We start from the raw sequence: 20,542 nt of genomic DNA, 5'->3' as shown, positions 1-20,542 counted from the left end.
AAAACAAAACTTTCATTGAGGAAACAAATAAAAACTTATACCTTCTAATTAATTGTTGTTAATTGTCTAAGTTGAGTCTTCATTAAATACTAGTATGGCAATTATGTGAGATGTGTACATAGCTTTAAAAACTCCTTTTTTGTTACTCCTCGTTCTGCTTATACGTTACCATGCGAAAGTAACAAAAACAGAAGTAAAAAAAAGACGGGTACAGAGTTTGAATAAAATACACATTCTTTAAAACTCAATAGTTAAAACAGTATTTTACATAAAATTGTAGTCCATAAAATTAATTATTTATCAATTTTAACAAGAATAAAGTATCTTGAACTTACCTTCACACAGGGTAACGAAATCCGGATCGAATTCACCGCTGTGCAGGTCACAACGTTATGTCGCGGCTGTTGTCGACACCGAAATGACATCACAACAAAATGGCGATGTGAAATGTCGTCGAAATGGCGTAGTGCTGCCAAAAGAAAAATCACTAACTAAATTACTAGTCAAAAATATCTTTCGACACAAAAATCGGTAACAAAATCGGAATTCCATTTTGGAATTTTTTATGGGATAATATTATTTTCCGAAAACTGATTAACTTACGACGTATTTCACTATAAACTATATAAAACACGTATTCAAATACTCTAAGTAGTGTTTTAGGATTATAACATATATTCAGTTTCTTAGAATGTAATGAAATAAATGAGCTCAATATCACTGCGGTCTCAATGGGACAACTTATTTTCCATAGTACGAAAATTTTAGTTTTTAGAGTAATAATTATTTATTGTTTTGATATTTTCTCTGATAATTAAGTAATATCAATGAAGTTACGACAGTCATGTATGTTATTTATATTATCGTAGTAAAAAAATAGTCAAAGACCAATGTATGGGACATCAACATTGCCGCTATGGTCAAAAAATTTGAGAAATGCTCAACTAATATTTAAATTTGATCTATGCTGAAAATATCTGCCTACAAAATATTTCAATCTGTGAAAAATATTTCAGTTTGTTCGTAATTTAAATTGGTAGTCAATATAATTATTTACAATTTTTGACCAACAAAATATCTATTTTAACATTTTCGTTTTGATTAAATTTCTTAAAATGTACATTTCACTTGGATATGTTATTCACTCTTTAATTATAAAAAATCGGCAAACGATCTCTTGAAAAATCTGAAGTTAGCTGTTTCTATGTGTGAGTGCCTCGCAACGTCAAAGTTTACTTCACTTTTTGTTACGCACACAGCTTAACACTATTCGTGTGTTTTCGCGGTACTGAGAGCGTCGTTCGTCTGTGGTTGAACATAATTCTCAAAATATTTAGAATAAACTACACCTATAATCAGTGTTTAATGTTATTTTTTCGTTTTAGTGTTAATTGACTTTTAACTTCTCATGTCGTAATTATATCCAAAAGCAAGCGGTCTAGTGATACGAGAAATTGAGATGGCGCGTGCATGACCGTATAATATTAGGTCCTCTCCGCGTAATAAATTAGGACTTTGCTCGAACGATAATAAATCGTCAGCAAATTTAATTAATGTTATTGCATCTAGATAATTTATTATTTATAAAAATACTGTTGGCAAATTCGATACTATTAGGAGTGTTGTGAAAAAAAGGAATTTAAGTTTTCGACATTAAGAGTTTGATAGGTACAGCAAAGAGTCGGCCTTTTGCATCAATTGTGTACATCAAATCATTAAATTGAACGTCAAAATTGCACTGTGTTATCTAGTAAGTGTGTAATACATATTTTAATTCATGATTTTACGCTGTTTGTTCGATAAAAATGAATATTTTATTCAAATATTGAATTAACCTATTTGCATTGGAAAACGAAACTTCATTTTGATTCTTTTGTTTCAGAACCTTAACATAGACGCTTTGTGGCGTTCGAAATCAGTAAAAAGCGAACAGAAGTCGCTGTATCTTTTTTCGATTCACGCATTTATCATGTTTTTTATACACATACACAAGTTTCTGAATACGATATCTATCTGAGTTACGTCAGCGACGCGTTCGAGAACGTTGAAGATTTCTTCATTTAAAAAATGGAAGATTCAGAAGACAATATCATGACTACTGAAGATGTCAAAAATGTGGATAATCCAACAACTGTTCGTGTTAAACCAAAGAAAAGATCCATTGTTGAGCGGGAACTTGAAACTAACTTGACTGCTAGAATCACTTCACCGCTCACAAATCGGGATAGGACAAGCACAAGTCGGTATGGTCGAGCTCGCAGACTCAAGATTGAGACTGAAGTGTCAGACCTAAAGAAGGTCATTCCTGATGTTCTAAAGAGTAATCAAAATGAGAAGTCACCAGTTAAAGCACAGTCACCTGTATATAAGATGCATGCTTCAAATTCACCGATGAAGATGGAATCACCGAAAAGGCAAATAGAGACTTTTGTGGCCCAAGGTCAAAACAGTCAGCAAGAAAACATATCAGTTAACTGTTTTGATTCTGATGATATTTCACCAGAAAATAGATTACCTAAGATATTTGTTAGGAAAGATATAATGAAATCTAAAGACACTAAGCTGGGTAAAAATGTTTTCTCGCCAAAAAAATCCCAAAAAATTAACAGTCATCTGAACAACCTCTTGGAACGTACTTCAGCTAATTTCAACATGAACAAATCCAAAGACTATACTGAGAACTTGTCTGTGGTTAAAACTTTAGATTTTGACAGTAAAAAAAAGAAGAAAGAGAATAAAGAAAGCAAGATTAATATCAATACAGTAAAAGAAAATAAAACTGCACCTAAAAATGAGGTGTTTGATTTAGAAGCTCAGTGTCTGTACCAGGTGGGAGACCTTGCCTGGGCTCGAATGGGTACATATCCATTCTGGCCAAGCATCATCACTAGGGACCCTTTGAGTGGGCTCTTTGTAAAAAAGAAGTGTAAGTATGAACAATAGGTGGAATAAATCCAGAGATATTTCATAATAAAGACATCAGAAATGTATAGAAATAAAACCCTAAATACAATTATATTGTACTTCATTCACATGATTCGTTATGATTTGTATAAATGGTAAAAAATAACCAGAGATATTGGTACTGGCAACTGAAGTCAATTAAATTGAAAACAACCATCTTAATATATTATTTGCTTTCAATATGTATTAGAAGTTATTTTACAGTAATATAATATTAGATATGGTCGTAGCTTTCTAAGGAGTTTTTTCAAATTCATGCCATTAGTATACCCAAGTAAAAAGAGAACACCAGAATTCTTCATAATTTATTACATGAACTAATTTTGCAGTGTTTGGTCGTGTAGAAAGAAACATTATACATGTTACCTTCTTTGGGGACAATGGTCGAAGAAGTTGGATTGTTGAAAACATGTTGAGGAGGTTCATGGGCCTTGCTGAGTTTCAGATGACTAAAGAACAATTTACTTCAGAGGTAACTAAAAATACCATTGGTATATGGTATAATTTCATGTGCTACCAAAAATATCATCTGTAATCAAAACTTAATTAGCTCACTAAAATTTGCCTAATAATGCCTTCAATTACTTATACAATATAATACTTGTTTTATAGGACAAGAAGAAAGATCCTAAATTATATTCATCGTTTTCTATATCTGAAAAGAAACAGCCTTTGTGGATGACGTCAGTTGAAGAAGCTGAAATGCTTTTAAGAGAACCAAAGCGTTTACGTATTGATTTACTGAATGAAATGCTTGTCAGGTCTAGAACTTCGAAACATTTGCCTAAAGGTCACAAAAGTGGGAAAATTTCACGTGCAGATAGTGATGTTTCACTGAGCGAAAGTCTGTATGACACACTCTTCTCTGAAGATGATGGTAAACCGGATGAAGATGGGAACAATTCTAGAAAGAAATCCCTAGACGTCTCTGAAGTGGTGACGGCTTGCTTGGATAACATGGCAGCCAAAACTGGCATAACAAAGATTCAGAAGCAATCTCACATGGACAGGTGGCTGCAAAAGGCAAAGTCGAAAACACCAGAAAAGACGCAAGTAAAAGCTTTAGTTTCCGTTAATTTAGTCGAAAATAAGATGAAAAATGATTGTAGTAGTAAAAAGAACAAACAACATATTGCTGATGAAACTGTCAGTAAATCATACAGTTTGAGAAAATCGAATGAATCTCAGAATTTTTCGGAGAGTCACAGCGAACATGATTATAGTAAATTTGTTTCAGATGATGAAAGCCCTGAAGAAGGCATAGGGAAGTCGGAAAAGTTTGAATATATATCTTTAGATGAGTCAGGAAGTGGTATTGGTTTTATTGCAAAAGTCGAATCGCTCGCCGACGAAAATCTCGATGGAAATTATTGTGAGAATTCTAATGAAAGTTCTGAAAATGCCAAAAGTGTTGTTGACACAGTTCCTAAATCAAATGGTATTGAAAATGATAAACCTATAAGTGAATCTAAGCCAGTGTCTTATGATTCTAGTGTTCAATTAGATTCTTGTAATGAAAAAAGTGATTCAGAGAAATTAAATGACAGTAGTAAGAAGAGTAAATTATATATTAGTAATGGTGGTTCTTCTGAAGAAAATAATGCACATAATCATAATAGTATGAATACAGATTCTAAAGAATATTGTGTAAAAAATATCTCTGTTGTTAATGACAATCAAAGTGTTACTAACAATAATATAGATAAATCTACAATTTATAGTGTTAAGGAAGAAGAAGAAGGAAGAAGTGATTGCCTTAAAAACTGTGTAGATAGTACAAATGCAGATAACGAAGATATTTATTCTGACGAAGTCAGCTCTGTTGAATCTTTAGTTTGGAGCCCTTTAACTGTAGCTGGTAACTCCGACACTGAGAAGGATATGCTTGAAGATGATATATTTACAAAAGATTTTGAAGATAATCAAGAACTTAATTACAAAAGGGATGTTAAAGAAACTGATCTGGAAAAATCTGATATAAAATCTATAGCAGAACAAAGTAAGCATTTCGTAGTATCTATGAATATGGATAAAACTATGAATACTGAAGATAAAATTAGTGATAATAGTAACAATCTACATGCCCAAGCCACAATTAAAAATAATATTTCCGAAGTTGGTCAAAGAACTGAAGCAGTTAATCATGAGACTGAAAAAAACCATGTGAATGAAAAAACTATGCAAAATGAAAATGCTACACCGAATTTAATAACTAGTTCAGGTGGAATTGTGACTGAAATATCTATAACCAAAGATTCGGATCTCGATAGTATAAAAAATTCTGAGAGTGAAGATGAACATCACGTCAAAGTTAGAGGGGTGGTGAAGAAATCATCGTCGAACCCAAACGCATCAATAAATAAATATCCTTTAAATAAGGTTAGTTGTACAAAAGTCACCACGTCTGAGAGCTCCATTAATTCGAATTGTCTAAATTCTGAAAATGAAAATGTTCAAAGCATAAATTCTGTAACTTCAACTACAAAAAAAATGCCTGAAGAAAATAAGCGAAAGGGAGATGAGAGTCAACAACTAACAAATGGTCACATGGATAATCCTGAAGTAGATGAGACAAAATCTGGGAGAAATAAAGAAAACTGTGCCTATAAAGATGTGGAGATACCTGGTTTTGATGTAGAAGGAGAATCTATTGATAGTAAGGATAGCGAAATAGTTGTAAATAAAATTAAGAGTAAATTATCTCTCAAACAGAAAAAAACCACATTAAAAGATCCAGAGTTCCTAAAATATTTAGAAATGAAACAAGATGCTGTTATGGACGAACATCCCGAACTAAATGAAATGCAAATAGTCGAATATTTACATAATACATGGCTGTATGAGAAAAACAATGAAACTAAAAAAGCCAATGACTTAGATCATCCTAATTTCGTGAAAGGTCTAGAAGAGGGCATTCGTAAAAAAGTGAATCGTGCAAACAGGGTTTCTAAGGATAGCAATAAGAATAGAAGTAGAAACGTTGAATATGTTGCTGCCGGTGAAGACATTGCATCAATTTACTCAGATGAAAGATCCAGATCGCCCATAATATCAATGGACAAACAAGAAGAGATGCTTCGTACTAGACAAAAGACTAATGCGGATTCCACAAAAAGTGATAGTAAAAAAGAAGTCGCGTCTAAAATCAGCGAGGAAAAAACTAGTGATCAATTAACAGAAAAAGTTCAATCAAGTACTGAAACTAAACAGAACTCGAAAGAAATTCAATCATCTCTAAGCAGATTACGGTTGAAAATTAACGGGTCGTCGCCAATGAAATCCCCTCGGCGGGTTGATTCTCAGACCGGTGACGAAAATGTCGACAAGAATTCTCCACTTCATAAAATGAAAGAAGAACTCGAGTTAGAAACTACATCGATCGACTCAGAATCGAGTGATGCGCCATTGATCTACCGTAAGCTAAGACAACGGAATGCCAAAGAAAGTAAAAGTCCGGATTTGAAAAAGGCTGCGGATAATTACGAAACAATCTCTATAGAGTCAGGAGATAGCGACGTGGCTCTCATTAAACGCAAACAGAAAATAAAAAACGATAAGAACGACAAGAATTCTGACGATCCTGAGTTTTTGAAGTATCTGGAATTGAGACAAGATGCTCTGATAGACGAAAACCCGCAGCTCACTGAAGAGGAAATAAAGAATTATTTGTACAAAACATGGATTTATGAAGAGAATTCTAAACATGAACTTAAAAAGAGTGACGATATAGAACAGTCAGTTTTAATCAAAGGCTTGAACGATGATGTAGTACGGCCGAAAAAAATTAAAAAACAAATCAAAGTCAACAAGCACCACATTACCGATTATTTTGAGGTACGTGAGAAATCGAAGAGAAAGAGTATAAAGCCCTATTATAACGAAGAATATTCTGATGATAGTACAGAAAGTTTTGAGACCAATTTCAATAATAATGTTGACAAAAACGATAACAGTAGATCGGATTCTTCTCCAATCAAAAGTCTTAAATATGATTCCAAGACGAAAACGGAATATGATGGGTCTGAAGACGAGTTTACGAAATATCAGTCCTATTTTGATGACCTGCTCCGACCTAAACCGAATGTATTCAAAGGCATGATCCGAGAGAAAGTATGTGACATTTGCGAGAATGCTGGCAGACTTGTGAAGTGTCGGGGCTGCAATGCGATGTTCCACGTTGATTGCACTAAAAAACAAGCTGAAAATATAGAAATGACCGGACCGACTCGTGGCCGTAAGAAGAAAAAGAAAGTTGGCAGGAAACCGAAAAATTCAGATGACTTTGAAAACATCAGTGATGACAAAATTAACGATATCTCCGAGGAAAACGTTTCAATGGAGGAAATAGAAATGGAACCTTTAGTGGTTGATGCAGAACTTTTCGAAAGAGAAATGAAGGTGAAGATGAAAGAACTACTTGACAGCAATGAGGAAATACAATACGATTGTTACTCCAACGAAGATAGCATTCTCTGGGCTAATTCCATCGCTGGACGCTGTGAAATCGTCGACGTTCAGCTAAAACGTAGAGATTCCGCAAAAGAACCGGACTATTCAGATTTTAAATGCAACAATTGCCAGAAATACGATACGCCAATATGTTTCGTGTGCAAATTAGCGGTCACGAAAAACGGCTCTTCCTTACGACAGAGGTGCCACATAGGCCATTGTCACAAATACTATCATTTGGAGTGCTTAGAACATTGGCCGCAGACTCAGCTGAGTTCCGGAGAGCCATCAATGAAGAACAAGAGGGTTAATGAGCATTTCGAGACCTTGACGTGTCCAAGGCACGTCTGTCACACGTGCGTGTCCGACGACCCACGCGGATGTAAGACGCGCTTTAGTGGAGACAAACTAGCCAGATGCGTGAGATGTCCAGCGACCTATCATTCGTTTACGAAGTGCATTCCGGCCGGTTCCCAGATCCTAAACGCCTCGCATATTATATGCCCAAGACATTACGAGCATAGGTAAGTTGAGCGTATTATGTCATATTTTGAAAATATCTAGAATGTTCTCTCCATATTCAAAATATTCACATGTAGGATTCATTATACCTTTTGTATGTAATTCATTACTAGAGACAATTGTCAGCACTCAGTACCACTACTCAGCTTAGGATAAGAGTGAAGTTTCAATTGCTTTACCATAATCCTTCGCTTAAAACGTACGATTGCTTCGCGTCAAGAATGAGAGTATTGTGATGCCGTCAATTTTAGAGCTTTTCCGTTCTAAAATAGAGCATAAAATTCAGTAGCTCAAGGCAGTATTATGAGATAAATAGCCACACCTCTCATTCAGATCCTGAATAACAAACCACAATAGTGCAACCATTGTCCGTTTCTGTCCTCTACAGATTATACTTTAAAATGTAACCCACGCCTTGAAATTGACATAAATTTATATAATTTTTTTTCAATTTCGAACGGCGGTTCGAATGCTGTGTCACATAGTTAGGAGGCTGGTACACACGGAGCAACAAAATAGAATTAGATAAATATTAGAGCCCGGAGCATGTCCACAATTTTAGTTTAGATTGATATGTCAGATCCTCGGATCTCAAAATATAATGAAAGTATGTAATAAAATATAGTTTCGAAATATTTTCAGGCCAGGAAAAGTATCATGCCACGTGAACACAGGTTGGTGTTTTATATGCGCATTGGGTGGCTCCCTCATTTGTTGTGAATACTGTCCAACTTCATTCCACGCCGAGTGCTTGAACATAGATCCTCCTGAAGGTATCTTCATTTTATTAATATCAATTTGTGTGTGCCTAACTGTGTGCAGTTTGTTGATGTGCTTTAGTGTTTATGCAAGTGTGATGTGGAGATCATGAATGTGTATGAGTATAGATGTTCATGTGTGTGTTTCATTTACAAAACCATAAATCATGTTAAATTTATGAAAGGCTTGAAGAAAGGATGGGTTAAGAAGGTAGGTAATCAGTTTTTAAATGTCCGATAAAAAATGGATTTTATTTAAAAGTCAACGTCGACAAGACAAAAGAGAAAATATAATATAAGAATTGGATTTAAGCCTTGAATTTGGTCTGTGATTATGCTCTATTCTTGATCAACAAGATCACGTATGCGGTCCACAAACAAATGTAAATAACCTATTTATACCTTTCTCAGGCGGCTACATGTGTGAAGACTGCGAAACAGGACGCCTGCCACTGTACGGTGAAATGGTGTGGGTGAAACTAGGACATTACAGGTAATTTTTTGTGATCCGTTTCTTGGTTTTTTTTTTATTGCTTAGATGGGTGGACGAGCTCACAGTCCACTTGGTGTTAAGTGGTTACTGGAGCCCATAGACATTTACAATGCAAATGCGCCACCCACCTTGAGAAATAAGTTCTAAGGTCTCAGTATAGTTACAACGGCTGCCCCACCCTTCAAACCGAAACGCATTACTGCTTCACGGCAGAAATAGGTGGGGTGGTGGTACCTACCCGTGCGGACTCACTTGAGGTCCTACCACCAGTAAAAATGTATGTATTATATGTAAATGTATTACGTGATCTTAAGTGAACACATTGGAGTGCAACAGAGTACATCCCTATTCTCTTTTCATTGTTCAGCCATCCATCTATGGTGCAATTTCTTATTCATAAACCACTTTTCGTCTGGTTCTAAAATAAATTCTCCTCTGTGGTGTTGTCCGGTCGTAGTGTTATACGTGTTCCAGGGATCTGAATGTCCATAACTGTATAGCTTGACTGTGTCCTTGGTGTAGCTTAGGTTCATGAGTGACAACCACATTGAGTTCATAAAGAGACTAGCTGCAATTAACGATTAGGAAGCACTAGAAGTCGCCGTGGCCTAACGGATAAGACGTCCGGTGCATTCGTGTTGAGCGATGCACCGGTGTTCGAATCTCAGGCGGGTACCAATTTTTCTAATGAAATACGTACTTAACAAATGTTCACGATTGACTTCCACGGTGACGGAATAACATCGTATAATAAAAATCAAACCCGCAAAATGATAATTTGCGTAATTACTGGTGGTAGGACCTCTTTTTTTTTTTTTTTTTTTATTGCTTAGATGGGTGGACGATCTCACAGCCCACCTGATGTTAAGTGGTTACTGGAGCCCATAGACATCCACAACGTAAATGCGCCATCCACCTTGAGATACAAGTTCTAAGGTCTCAAGTATAGTAACGACGGCTGCCCCACCCTTCAAACCGAAACGCATTACTGCTTCACGGCAGAAATAGGCAGGGTGGTGGTACCCACCCGCGCGGACTCACAAGAGGTCCTACCACCAGTAAGTCCGCGCAGGTAGGTACCACCACCCTGCCTATTTCTGCCGTGAAGCAGTAATGAGTTTCGGTTTGAAGGGCGGGGCAGCTGATGTAACTATACTTGAGACCTTAGAACTCGTATCTCAAGGTGGGTGGCGCATTTACGTCGTAAATGTCTATGGGCTCCAGTAACCACTTAACACCAGGTGGGCTGTGAGCTCATCCACCCATCTAAGCAACAGAGGTTACATCCTAGCTCGCGAATAAGCTAGAACAAATACCGTAATTACCATAGAGCTTATTACTAAAATATTGATTCTGTTCCTATTTATTTTGTAGATGGTGGCCCGGCATAATTCTACATCCCTCGGAAATACCCGAGAACATTATGGCAGTTAAGCACAGTCACGGTGAATTCGTGGTTCGTTTCTTTGGGCAGTATGATCATTATTGGGTGAATAGAGGCCGAGTGTTCCCCTTTCAGGAAGGTAAATTGAATTGGAACTAATTGCCAAATCTTTCTATGTGATGTATTAATAATTATCTGTTATCTATATATATGAAAATGAATTGCTGTTCGTTAGTCTCGCTAAAACTCGTGAACAGCTGGACCGATTTGGCTAATTTTGGTCTTGAATTATTTGTGTAAGTCCAGAGAAGGTTTAAAAGGTAGATAAATATGAAAATGCTCGGAATTAAATAAAAATAACAATTTTGTTTTTCCTTTGATGTGTCCCCCGTCGGACGGATTCCTTTTGTTTGTTTTAAGTTTATTTTACACAAAAGTTTAGGTTTTTTATTTATATCGATTGAGGCACTACACTACTGAGGTATAATAAATAAATTGATTTGATTCAAACACTAAAATTAAATTGTATAAACTATTTAAATTATTTAAAATTTGTATACATTTTTCAATTAAAAGCACACATGGGTTAACCTTTCTTTCAAACCGTTTCAGAGGAGTATGGTAACTAACATTGTGACACGAGAATTTTATATATGAGATAGATATGCTAAATTTCATTTGACACAGGTGATTCTGGTCGGGTATCGAGTCAGAAATCAAAGATAGACGCAGCGTTCACCACAGCAATGGAGCACGCGCAGCGCGCCTGCGAAATATTAAAAAGTGAGTGAGTGAAATTAAACATTTAATATTTGTCGACCGCCGCCCCCGATCACTGTAGTATTCAAGTATTCAAAACATCGGAAATAATATAATGAACGAGATATTAAAACCGTAAAAGTAGTTAGAGAAAATATTGAACATCTGTTCTTCTATTGGATACCTACAGCTGAAGATGACAAAGACGAAATTAAAATAATATCGATCTAAAATATTTTTAATGTAAAGAAATACCTTCAACTGGTATGTGAAGTCAATGACCTTGTACATACACTGCCTCGCCTTAGGCTTTCAGTAAGGACTTCAATCAATAAGAAGTAAATTTAGAGCAAAGTATGCTGTATTGCACAGCAAAATAAAATCAAAACAAATGAAAAACTTTAAATACAAAATGTACAATGAGAGATTGAATCATCAAGCTTGATATCTTCCATCAGGTGGACATGATTCATCTAAAGAAAGCAATCTGATCTGTGAAATTATATTCAATAAAATTGTTTATGCAATATAATTTAGTCTCCACCATCTGTTTTATTTTATACAAGGTGCACAACAAAATGATGAAGAGTCATCAGACATTGCATCGTCTCTACTGCCTCCGCACTATGTAAAGTTGAAAGTGAACAAGCCATGTGGCTCTCTCTGTGGTTGGAAACTGGATGATCCCGAGCTATCTCTGACCCAGTGTGAATGTGATCCAACGAATGAAGATCCTTGTGGCCCGTACTCACAGTGCTTGAACAGGTATCTTTTTATATTTGAAATTCAGTATGAATAGCAAGACTGCTGACATTGGTGACCAAAGTGGTCGGCCGTTAGCACAAGTTCTTGTATAAGAGTCGTTATCTTATACTTCAGACTGGATACCAAGAATGCAGAATGGAGAGCACCGCTCATGCAGGCGTTATATTGGCTACGAATGATTCAATTTTAGTTCCCTTTACATAAGATTTCGCCGGCAACCCTCGGTATAAAGCAAAGCCTTCTAATTTGTTTTTTTTTATTGCTTAAATCGGTGGACGAGCTCACAGCCCACTTGGTGTTAAGAGGTTACTGCGGCCCATAGACATCTACAACGTAAATGCGCCACCCACCTTGATATATAAGTTCTGAGGTCTCAAGTATAGTTACAAAGGCTGCCCCACCCTTCAAACCGAAGTGCATTACTGCTTCATGGCTAAAATAGGCAGGGTGGTGGTACCTACACGCACGGACTCACAAGAGGTCCTACCACCAGTAATAAATTATTGGTAATACTGTTCACGTTTAGTGTGGGTATACTAAAAATTAGTTATAACCTGGATCAATGAAAGCGTGTTAGAGCTGATCAATCTTTCGATTCCAAATATCCTATTCTTCTCCTTTCTATTTACATACATCTTGGCCTCGACTAGTTTTTTATTTTTTATTTTATTTGATTCTCCACAGAATGTTGTTGACGGAATGTGGCCCGACATGCAGAACGGGCGAGCGATGCAACAACAGAGCGTTTGAGAAACGACAGTACCCGAAGCTCGTGCCCTATCGTACGCCGCAAAGAGGCTGGGGACTCAAGACTTTGGAAGACATCAAAGCCGGTATGTTATTTTGAATGTTTTTGAAGTTATAACTTCTTTAGGCGCGTTATGAAAAAATGACGAGAGTGAAATTTTACGATGCGCGCGCACCGTGACACAAAATTAACAGAATGAAGTTGCCCACTAAATCGCTCATTACAATACGACTGACGTAGCTTGGCGAGTCTGAATATAGCCGCAGGTGAACTTTTCGAACCGACCGAGAATTACCGAATTTATACGATGTCAAGAAAAGGTATGTCCAATATGCGTGTTTGAGGATGTTGTTTAATCGATTTTTTTTCAAATTGATTAAAATTTAAATAAAAAAAAAGAAATAAATTTAAGTATAATAAAGTATAACTTCATACTTACTACAGGCCCACCTGATGGTAAGTGGTTACCGTCGCCCATGGACTTCAGCAATGCCAGAGGCAGAGCCAAGCCGCTGCCTTAAAAATATATATATTTTTTTGGACTAACTTAAGTCCTGCGAAGCTGCCATCTGCTGTTATGTAATTACCAAAGGCTATTGACATGTCAGCGTGAAAACCATCCGTCTTGAAGCACGAGGTTAGTCTCAATCGCATTAGAACAATCGGCAAGCGATGTGACTATGCCGATGTTTGGAGTCCACAGGCAGATGTAATTTGTTCTCAGCATACATGTACCTAACACATATTCCTGAATTACTTCCAGGATGAAGGAATAATACGAATTAATCTAAAAAAAAATTAAGTCAAATTTAGAAATTTGCATTATAGCCAATTAGTAGGTTGTATTGTTAGTTCACACGGGTATGATCCATAGTCATTGACACCTCATGATTTATTCTTAATTTGATGAATTACATTTTCTCTTTTATTGTTTAAATGTCACTTAACATTATGAATAAAAAAAAGCACTACTAATTCCTACTGCTAACAAAGTGATTTCCAAACAAAACAATTTATATATCTATTTTTATAATACACGAACGTAATATATAATGTAATAGTTACAATAAAGAATGGTATATTTTTGATGCGATTTTATAAATTGCTATTCACGGACATTGCATATCCGGATGTCTGGTAGCCATACAAAGCTGAAATCATTCAAAACTCAGACTAACCAATGGTGTGTTTTTTATTTGATTCCCAGGTCAATTCGTTATAGAATATGTCGGAGAATTAATAGACGAGGAAGAGTTTCGCCGCAGGATGCGGAGAAAGCACGAGATCAGAGACGAAAACTTCTATTTTCTCACTTTGGACAAGGAGAGGATGATTGATGCGGGACCAAAAGGGAATCTTGCCAGGTGAGCTTTACAATCTGCTAGAAAAAATCTGACCTATAACACTTAGTCTTAGATTAATTAGTGTAATATTTAAGTTGGACATTGAAATTGTCACCGTAATAAAAATTTTATAATGTATACTTTTTGTTTTTAGATTTATGAACCATTGCTGTGAACCGAATTGCGAGACTCAGAAGTGGACAGTACTGGGGGACATTAGAGTCGGCCTGTTTGCTATTAATGATATACCAGCGGTAAGTTTGAGTATGGATTTAATAATTGAGTTTGTCGGTGGAAGACCTCGCCTGGGCTGTAACAACTGTTTTGTCTAGATTACTGTTAGATCTTTTTACTGGTGTTAGAACCTCTTGTGAGTCCGTACGGGTAGGTATCACCACCTTGCCTATTTCTGCCGTAAAGCAGTAATGCGTTTCGGTTTGAAGGGTGGGGCAGCCGTTGTAACTCAACTTGAGACCTTAGAACTGATATCTCAAGGTGGGTGGCGCATTTACGTCGTAAATGTCTATTGGCTCCAGTAACCACTTAACCCCAGGTGGGCTGTGATCTCGTCCACCCATCTAAGCAATAAAAAAAAGAATATTCATTACTCGGATAGAACGTACGACAAAGTTAAGCGACACTATTAATGAAGTTTTTTTTTTTATAAACTTTTTTGTTATTTTGTTGCCGCCAGGTTTTCATTTAGCGCAAAAAGAATCCAACAAAGAAGGAATAGTTGTTTGTCTGGTATTTTAATGTGAAACATTTGCAAAGTTCCTTGGTGTATTTATAATAAGCAAATAATAAGAATTATAAAAAAAATATTGCCTTTCATAGAAACTTAGACTTTTTTGGTAAATAAAAAAATAAAGAAAATGCATAAGGTTTATATAGACAAAGGAGTCTCAAGAGACATACTGGACCAGCCTTAAGCTCATCACTCTGGGCTATAAGGGCTAAGAGGATCATAATGAAAAGGAGGTGGCTCAACTCATGCTGAAGTGGATGCCGTGTTGATCTTCATTCATCCACATTCCCAGTCCATTGTAGGCTGATCTCCCCTCCAACTTGGACTTTTCGAAAGAGACGACGGGAGCTTAGTGATGTGAACCACCAGTAAGAACCAGTAATCGTATTATAAAAAATATATTTGTTTCACAGCACAGCGAGGTTACGTTCAACTATAATTTAGAGAGCGCCGGTATCGAGAAGAAGCGATGCATGTGTGGCGCCAAACGCTGCTCCGGGTACATCGGAGCTAAACCGAAACAGGTAATATATTTAACTATTTGAATACTCTATAAACTATTATTATATCGAGGGGTGAAATACTATTTGGTTTAAGCGACATTTCACTTAACTAGTGGTCCCGCAGTAGTCGAAATGCGACATTAATTAATTGAAATTATAAGTTTGAACATTATTATGGTTCTGTTTTCAAAGACTATTATACTTCTATAATCACCGATTTTGGCAAGACTACACTATAGACAAATAATATTAAAGATAAATAATATTAACCAATTCTCAATTTGACTAAAGACTTTAAAGTTGACAGTAAACAAAGAGTATATATATATGTGTGTGTGGGTGTGTCAAATACATCGTAGTGTGTAATGTTTAAATAAAATATTAGCATTCTGCACTTCTCTATATTCTTTATTCATACTCCTCGGTCCGCGCAATTTTCATAAAAAGGGATACGAAGTTTTAGCTTCACGTATTAATATATAAATACACGACATATATCTTTGTAATTAAAGGAGTGTTTTAATTGGTATTAGCATCAACAGTTCGATGTTTTTAATTGAACTTCAATTAAGTTTACTCCATTCAAATAGCTGAATAAGTTTTATTGTTATGATATTTTTTCAAAATTTTAAACTTTATATGGCTCACCTATAACGTTAAAAGTGTAGCTTGAACCAAATTTTCACCCCTTGATACGTGTATTTGTCTATATAATATCTATATAAGTATATATATTTACACTTATGTATGGTGTTTATGTATTTGTGATTGAATATAAATTTCAATGGCCCTACCATTAATTACTCTGCACTACCTTTGGTTGACTGATCGAGAATCGAGAATGCCTTAGTCATTGAAGGGAGGGGCCAGCCGTTGTAACTATACTGAGACCTTAGAACTCATATCTCAAAATGGGTGGCGGCATTTACGTTGTAGCTGACTATGGGCTACAGGAAACACTTAAAACAGTTGGACATGGTAACATAAAATATGGGACATCCAAAAAGGTGTATACATAAGTTAATTTTACAGGATGAATCGCTACTAAAAAAACCGAAAAGACCATACAAGAAACGGAAAATTGAAGAGTCTCCGTCAACTAAAGTCAAGCCTAAGAGACCTCTCGGCAGACCGCCGAAGCCAAAAGAACTGACTGAAATCGAGAAGGACCTCCTCATTATCAAGAATGCCACCAACGACATATCCAGTGATGATTCAAACAAACATAGTTCTGAGGGAGACAGACCTAAAGCCTTGAAACGGAGACGGGTTAGTTTTAACAATGAAGACAGTGTATCGGTCGATGGGGAAACGCAAAGTAAAAAATCAAAAAACGATTGAAAACATAGCACGTTATTACATATTTTACACGACACAAAACTTTTTTTAAGGATCAATCTTGTGTTTATTTTGTTAAATATACACCAAGGACTCGGAGTACGAACGATATTTGTAGAGTCGGCAATGACGGTAATAGTTTAATTAATAAAATAAACACAAAATTAAACCTCAAAGGCCTTTTTGGTAGTACTTTAGATTTGCTATTTCTATGTTGGTCCGTAGAACGTAGGTGATATAAATTTTGTTAATGCTATTTTTTTATTATCATGTGATAAAGTTTACGTTAATCAGATCAGACGCTTCAGATTACATTAGAGGTCTCAAACTTGTAACCTTTGTTTAAAGCAAGGCTAAAATATTATTTCCTGTTTAAATCGTCTCATACCGTAAATTATGAGCCAAAATCGGTCATTTGAGTATAACAATTTTTTTTGGTTTCTATATAAATTTCCAGAAAGACTTATTGTTTTGGTGACTTCATTTGTTCAATGGCCAACTAGAAGTATGTATGTGTAATTTAAGTGATTCTACTTTCAAAGTACAATATGCAATATTTTTGAGTTGTGCAAAACGCCTCAAACAAAAAAAAAAAACATGAATTACTTATCCATTGACTTCTACGGGAGTGGATTTAGTTTAGTTCAACTTTCTTATAGTGTTGGACGTTTTTAAGAAAGATGTATATCAGAGACTTTATTAGTTTTTAATACGTAGTTAATTATTACTGAACACTAAATAGGGAAGCTTTTTGACGCACTCACTGACAGTAAATCAGAATCATGTTGGAAGTACCACTTTTATTAATACCTATACCGACCAAGCTTTAGATATAAAGACCGGTTTTATAGGACTGTGGTCTGAGTAACTCATGTTGTAAATTGTTTAACATTTCATCGGGTAAAGAAGTCTTGAAATTCTGCCAAAAAATTGAATGAGGAAAGAGAATAATAATTGTCACATTTTTTTCTCAGGTCTGACCTTTTCTTTAGGTTTTTAACATTCTCAATTTGCACATGGCAGGCAATTTATTTACAATATCTCTTCAATGACCACCCATTACCAATAAGGAAGTTTCTCGATAGATTCATTCAGATATTGTTGTATTTAATATTCAATTATTCACTGACTGGTTTAATACCACACCCTGTACATAGGGAGGATCATCGAACTCAATAAAACCCATAACAAAAAAACAAAAATAAAACTTAACTAAATATATCCGAAGTCAACTCACTTTGGCACATCCGGATAATAATAATTAGTTGAAGATACAAATAGAAGTCTAAAGAAAAAAAAATTAAAATTGGTTTTAAGCCTAGAGATGATATCGATAATAGTGTTAAGTTTCATATCGATAATGGCTCATCGAAAATCGACTTTGATACTTACAAGCTGCAGGCACGGTGTTGTAAAATTTATCTTAAGTTATCGGGATCTCGTTTTTTTTTTTTGTGAAATTCATGTTTAGGACTATCAGATTATAATATCATATAAATAAATAAAAGAATAATGTAAGTTTTGAGATGTAGCAAAATGATCCGTATTCTTTTGAGATACAGTTGGTTTTTGTTTAAAAGCGTATTAGATCTGTTACGAAATTGTTCCTTTTGTGTTTTATGACGTAATTATAAATGAAGGGTATATTGTTGTATTTTTGTGTCGACAAAATGTATGTATAATATCGATAAATTGAACTAAGATTATCGATTTGGGCACATTGATGTAAATAATTAGGCTTTAAGTTAGTTTAAAAGAATGTAGCCATTGAAATAAATATTACTTTGTTACCTATACTGAAAGGGATGTTTTATTTTGTAGATGCTCTTCAAAACGTATGTAATCTGTGTATTTTTTAAAGGGTTATTTATATTGCTTTGCTCTTTTTTTTTTTTTTTTTTCTCCAACCGTAGCTGATGTTCTAGATCTAGAGAGACCATAATAATATCAGCGTAACCTTAACTAGCAGGTGAGCTCGTAAAGTCAATAAATCGTGTCAAATCCATAGATTTGGGCTAGAGCGCGTTGTAATAGGTTGAGGAAAAAGTTTCTTCGCATTTTGTAAGAAAATTTACAACCTTATTTAATATAGTTTATTTATATTTAACTAAATTATGTAGGTATAGAAGTCGTCGTGGCCTAAGGGATAAGACGTCCGGTGCATTCGTGCTGAGCAATACACCGGTGTTCGAATCTCAGGCGGGTACCAATTTTTCTAATGAAATACGTACTCAACAAATGTTCACGATTGACTTCCACGGTGAAGGAATAACATCGTGTAATAAAAATCAAACCCGCAAAATTATAATTTGCGTAATTACTGGTGGTAGGACTTCTTGTGAGTCCGCACGGATAGGTACCACCACCCTACCTATTTCTGCCGTGAAGCAGTAATGCGTTTCGGCTTGAAGGGCGGGGCAGCCGTTATAACTATACTGAGACCTTAGAACTTATATCTCAAGGTGTGTGGCGCATTTACGCTGTAGATGTCTATGGGCTCCAGTAACCACTTAACACCAGGTGGGCTGTGAGCTCGTCCACCCATCTAAGCAATAAAAAAAAAAAGATAGCCCTCTAAGTTTCTCGCCGGATCTTCTCAGTGGGTCGCGTTTCCGATCCGGTGGTAGATTCTGCGAAGCACTGCTCTTGCTAGGGTCAGTGTTAGCAACTCTCCGGTTTGAGCCCCGTGAGCTCACTACACGTTAGGGTGAAGCTGAAATAGCCTCTCAAGGCTATCAGCATAGGTACGAGAAAAAAAACCTCCACTAGTCTATGATGAATTTCAAATAATGGCTCTATATACAATTTTTGGTTTTAATAATGTTCAACGTATATAATAATTAATAATATATTTCTAAAAGAGCAAGGTATGGTTTTATTATCATTCTTCTAAATCAATCTTTAGTTCCAGAACTTTCAATAAATTAAATAAAACACGAATTTTTATCGCGCGTTAAGCATGTGTAGGTAGTTAGCATAATATTGAAATGTGAACAGTGATTACCTACGTAATTAAAACTTATTACGATTTTCGACTTAGATTTTTTTACAAAAAGGTACCTAGGTTCCACAAATAAACATTTCATTCAAAAATTAAAACCCACACAGACTTTCCGAAACACGCCAGCGCTCACTTGTTTCTTGTTTAACATTCGTCCTGTGTTCGACGAGTAAATAGAATATGGATCGCAATCTGGTTTATTTTAAATTTCCGACGGCCGTTAATCTTACGCAAAAGGCGCCTAATGGATTTTTTATTATTTATTTTATTTGCCTACATTTACGTCACAAACCGATAAAAACTCATTGCTACCCGAATAGGTACCGACGCTATATTTATACAGCGACGCGGGGGGTTAATTCAGCACCCTTGGGACTCCGCCTCCAAGGTTCTCTAAGACTTAAGGTCAAACAATAATCGCTAACACCAAAGCTTACATTCCCGCCCTCGCTTCGCTTCGGAAACTGTAATTTATTAGTGATTTCTCCACTATTTAATGGATGTTATTATGCATATAAACCTTCCTCTTCAATCACTCTATCTATTAAAAAAATCGCATCAAAATCCGCTGCGTAGTTTTAAAGATTTACGCATACATATAGGGATATAGGGACAGAGAAAGCGACTTTGTTTTATACTATGTAGTGATTTTTGTGAAGGCACAAATAAACTAATCGTTTCTCAATACGTTTTTTATTCATTAATCTAAAGCTCGTCAATAGATACCTATATCTACTAAATCTATATCTATACTAATATTATAAAGA

The 20,542-nt window shown here is 35.6% G+C and overlaps 1 protein-coding gene across 1 annotated transcript; it reads left to right on the top strand.

Annotated features, from left to right (window-relative positions):
• Positions 1-1,234: 1,234 nt before the first annotated feature.
• LOC114252962 (uncharacterized) lies at positions 1,235-18,576 on the top strand. The gene is made up of 14 exons (XM_028187663.2): positions 1,235-1,750; positions 1,883-2,926; positions 3,294-3,436; positions 3,577-7,937; positions 8,578-8,708; positions 9,105-9,186; positions 10,561-10,709; positions 11,258-11,353; positions 11,896-12,094; positions 12,779-12,927; positions 14,050-14,206; positions 14,340-14,439; positions 15,347-15,457; positions 16,469-18,576. Exons 2-14 carry the CDS (start codon positions 2,068-2,070, stop codon positions 16,775-16,777), a joined length of 6,846 nt encoding a protein of 2,281 aa, XP_028043464.2. The 5' UTR covers positions 1,235-1,750; positions 1,883-2,067; the 3' UTR covers positions 16,778-18,576.
• Positions 18,577-20,542: the final 1,966 nt, after the last annotated feature.

This window comes from Bombyx mandarina, chromosome 26, assembly GCF_030267445.1.
Source record: "Bombyx mandarina strain Sakado chromosome 26, ASM3026744v2".
Lineage (NCBI taxonomy): Eukaryota > Metazoa > Arthropoda > Insecta > Lepidoptera > Bombycidae > Bombyx > Bombyx mandarina.
Note: the sequence above shows the minus strand (reverse complement) of the source record. Positions and strands in the feature narration are given on the sequence as shown.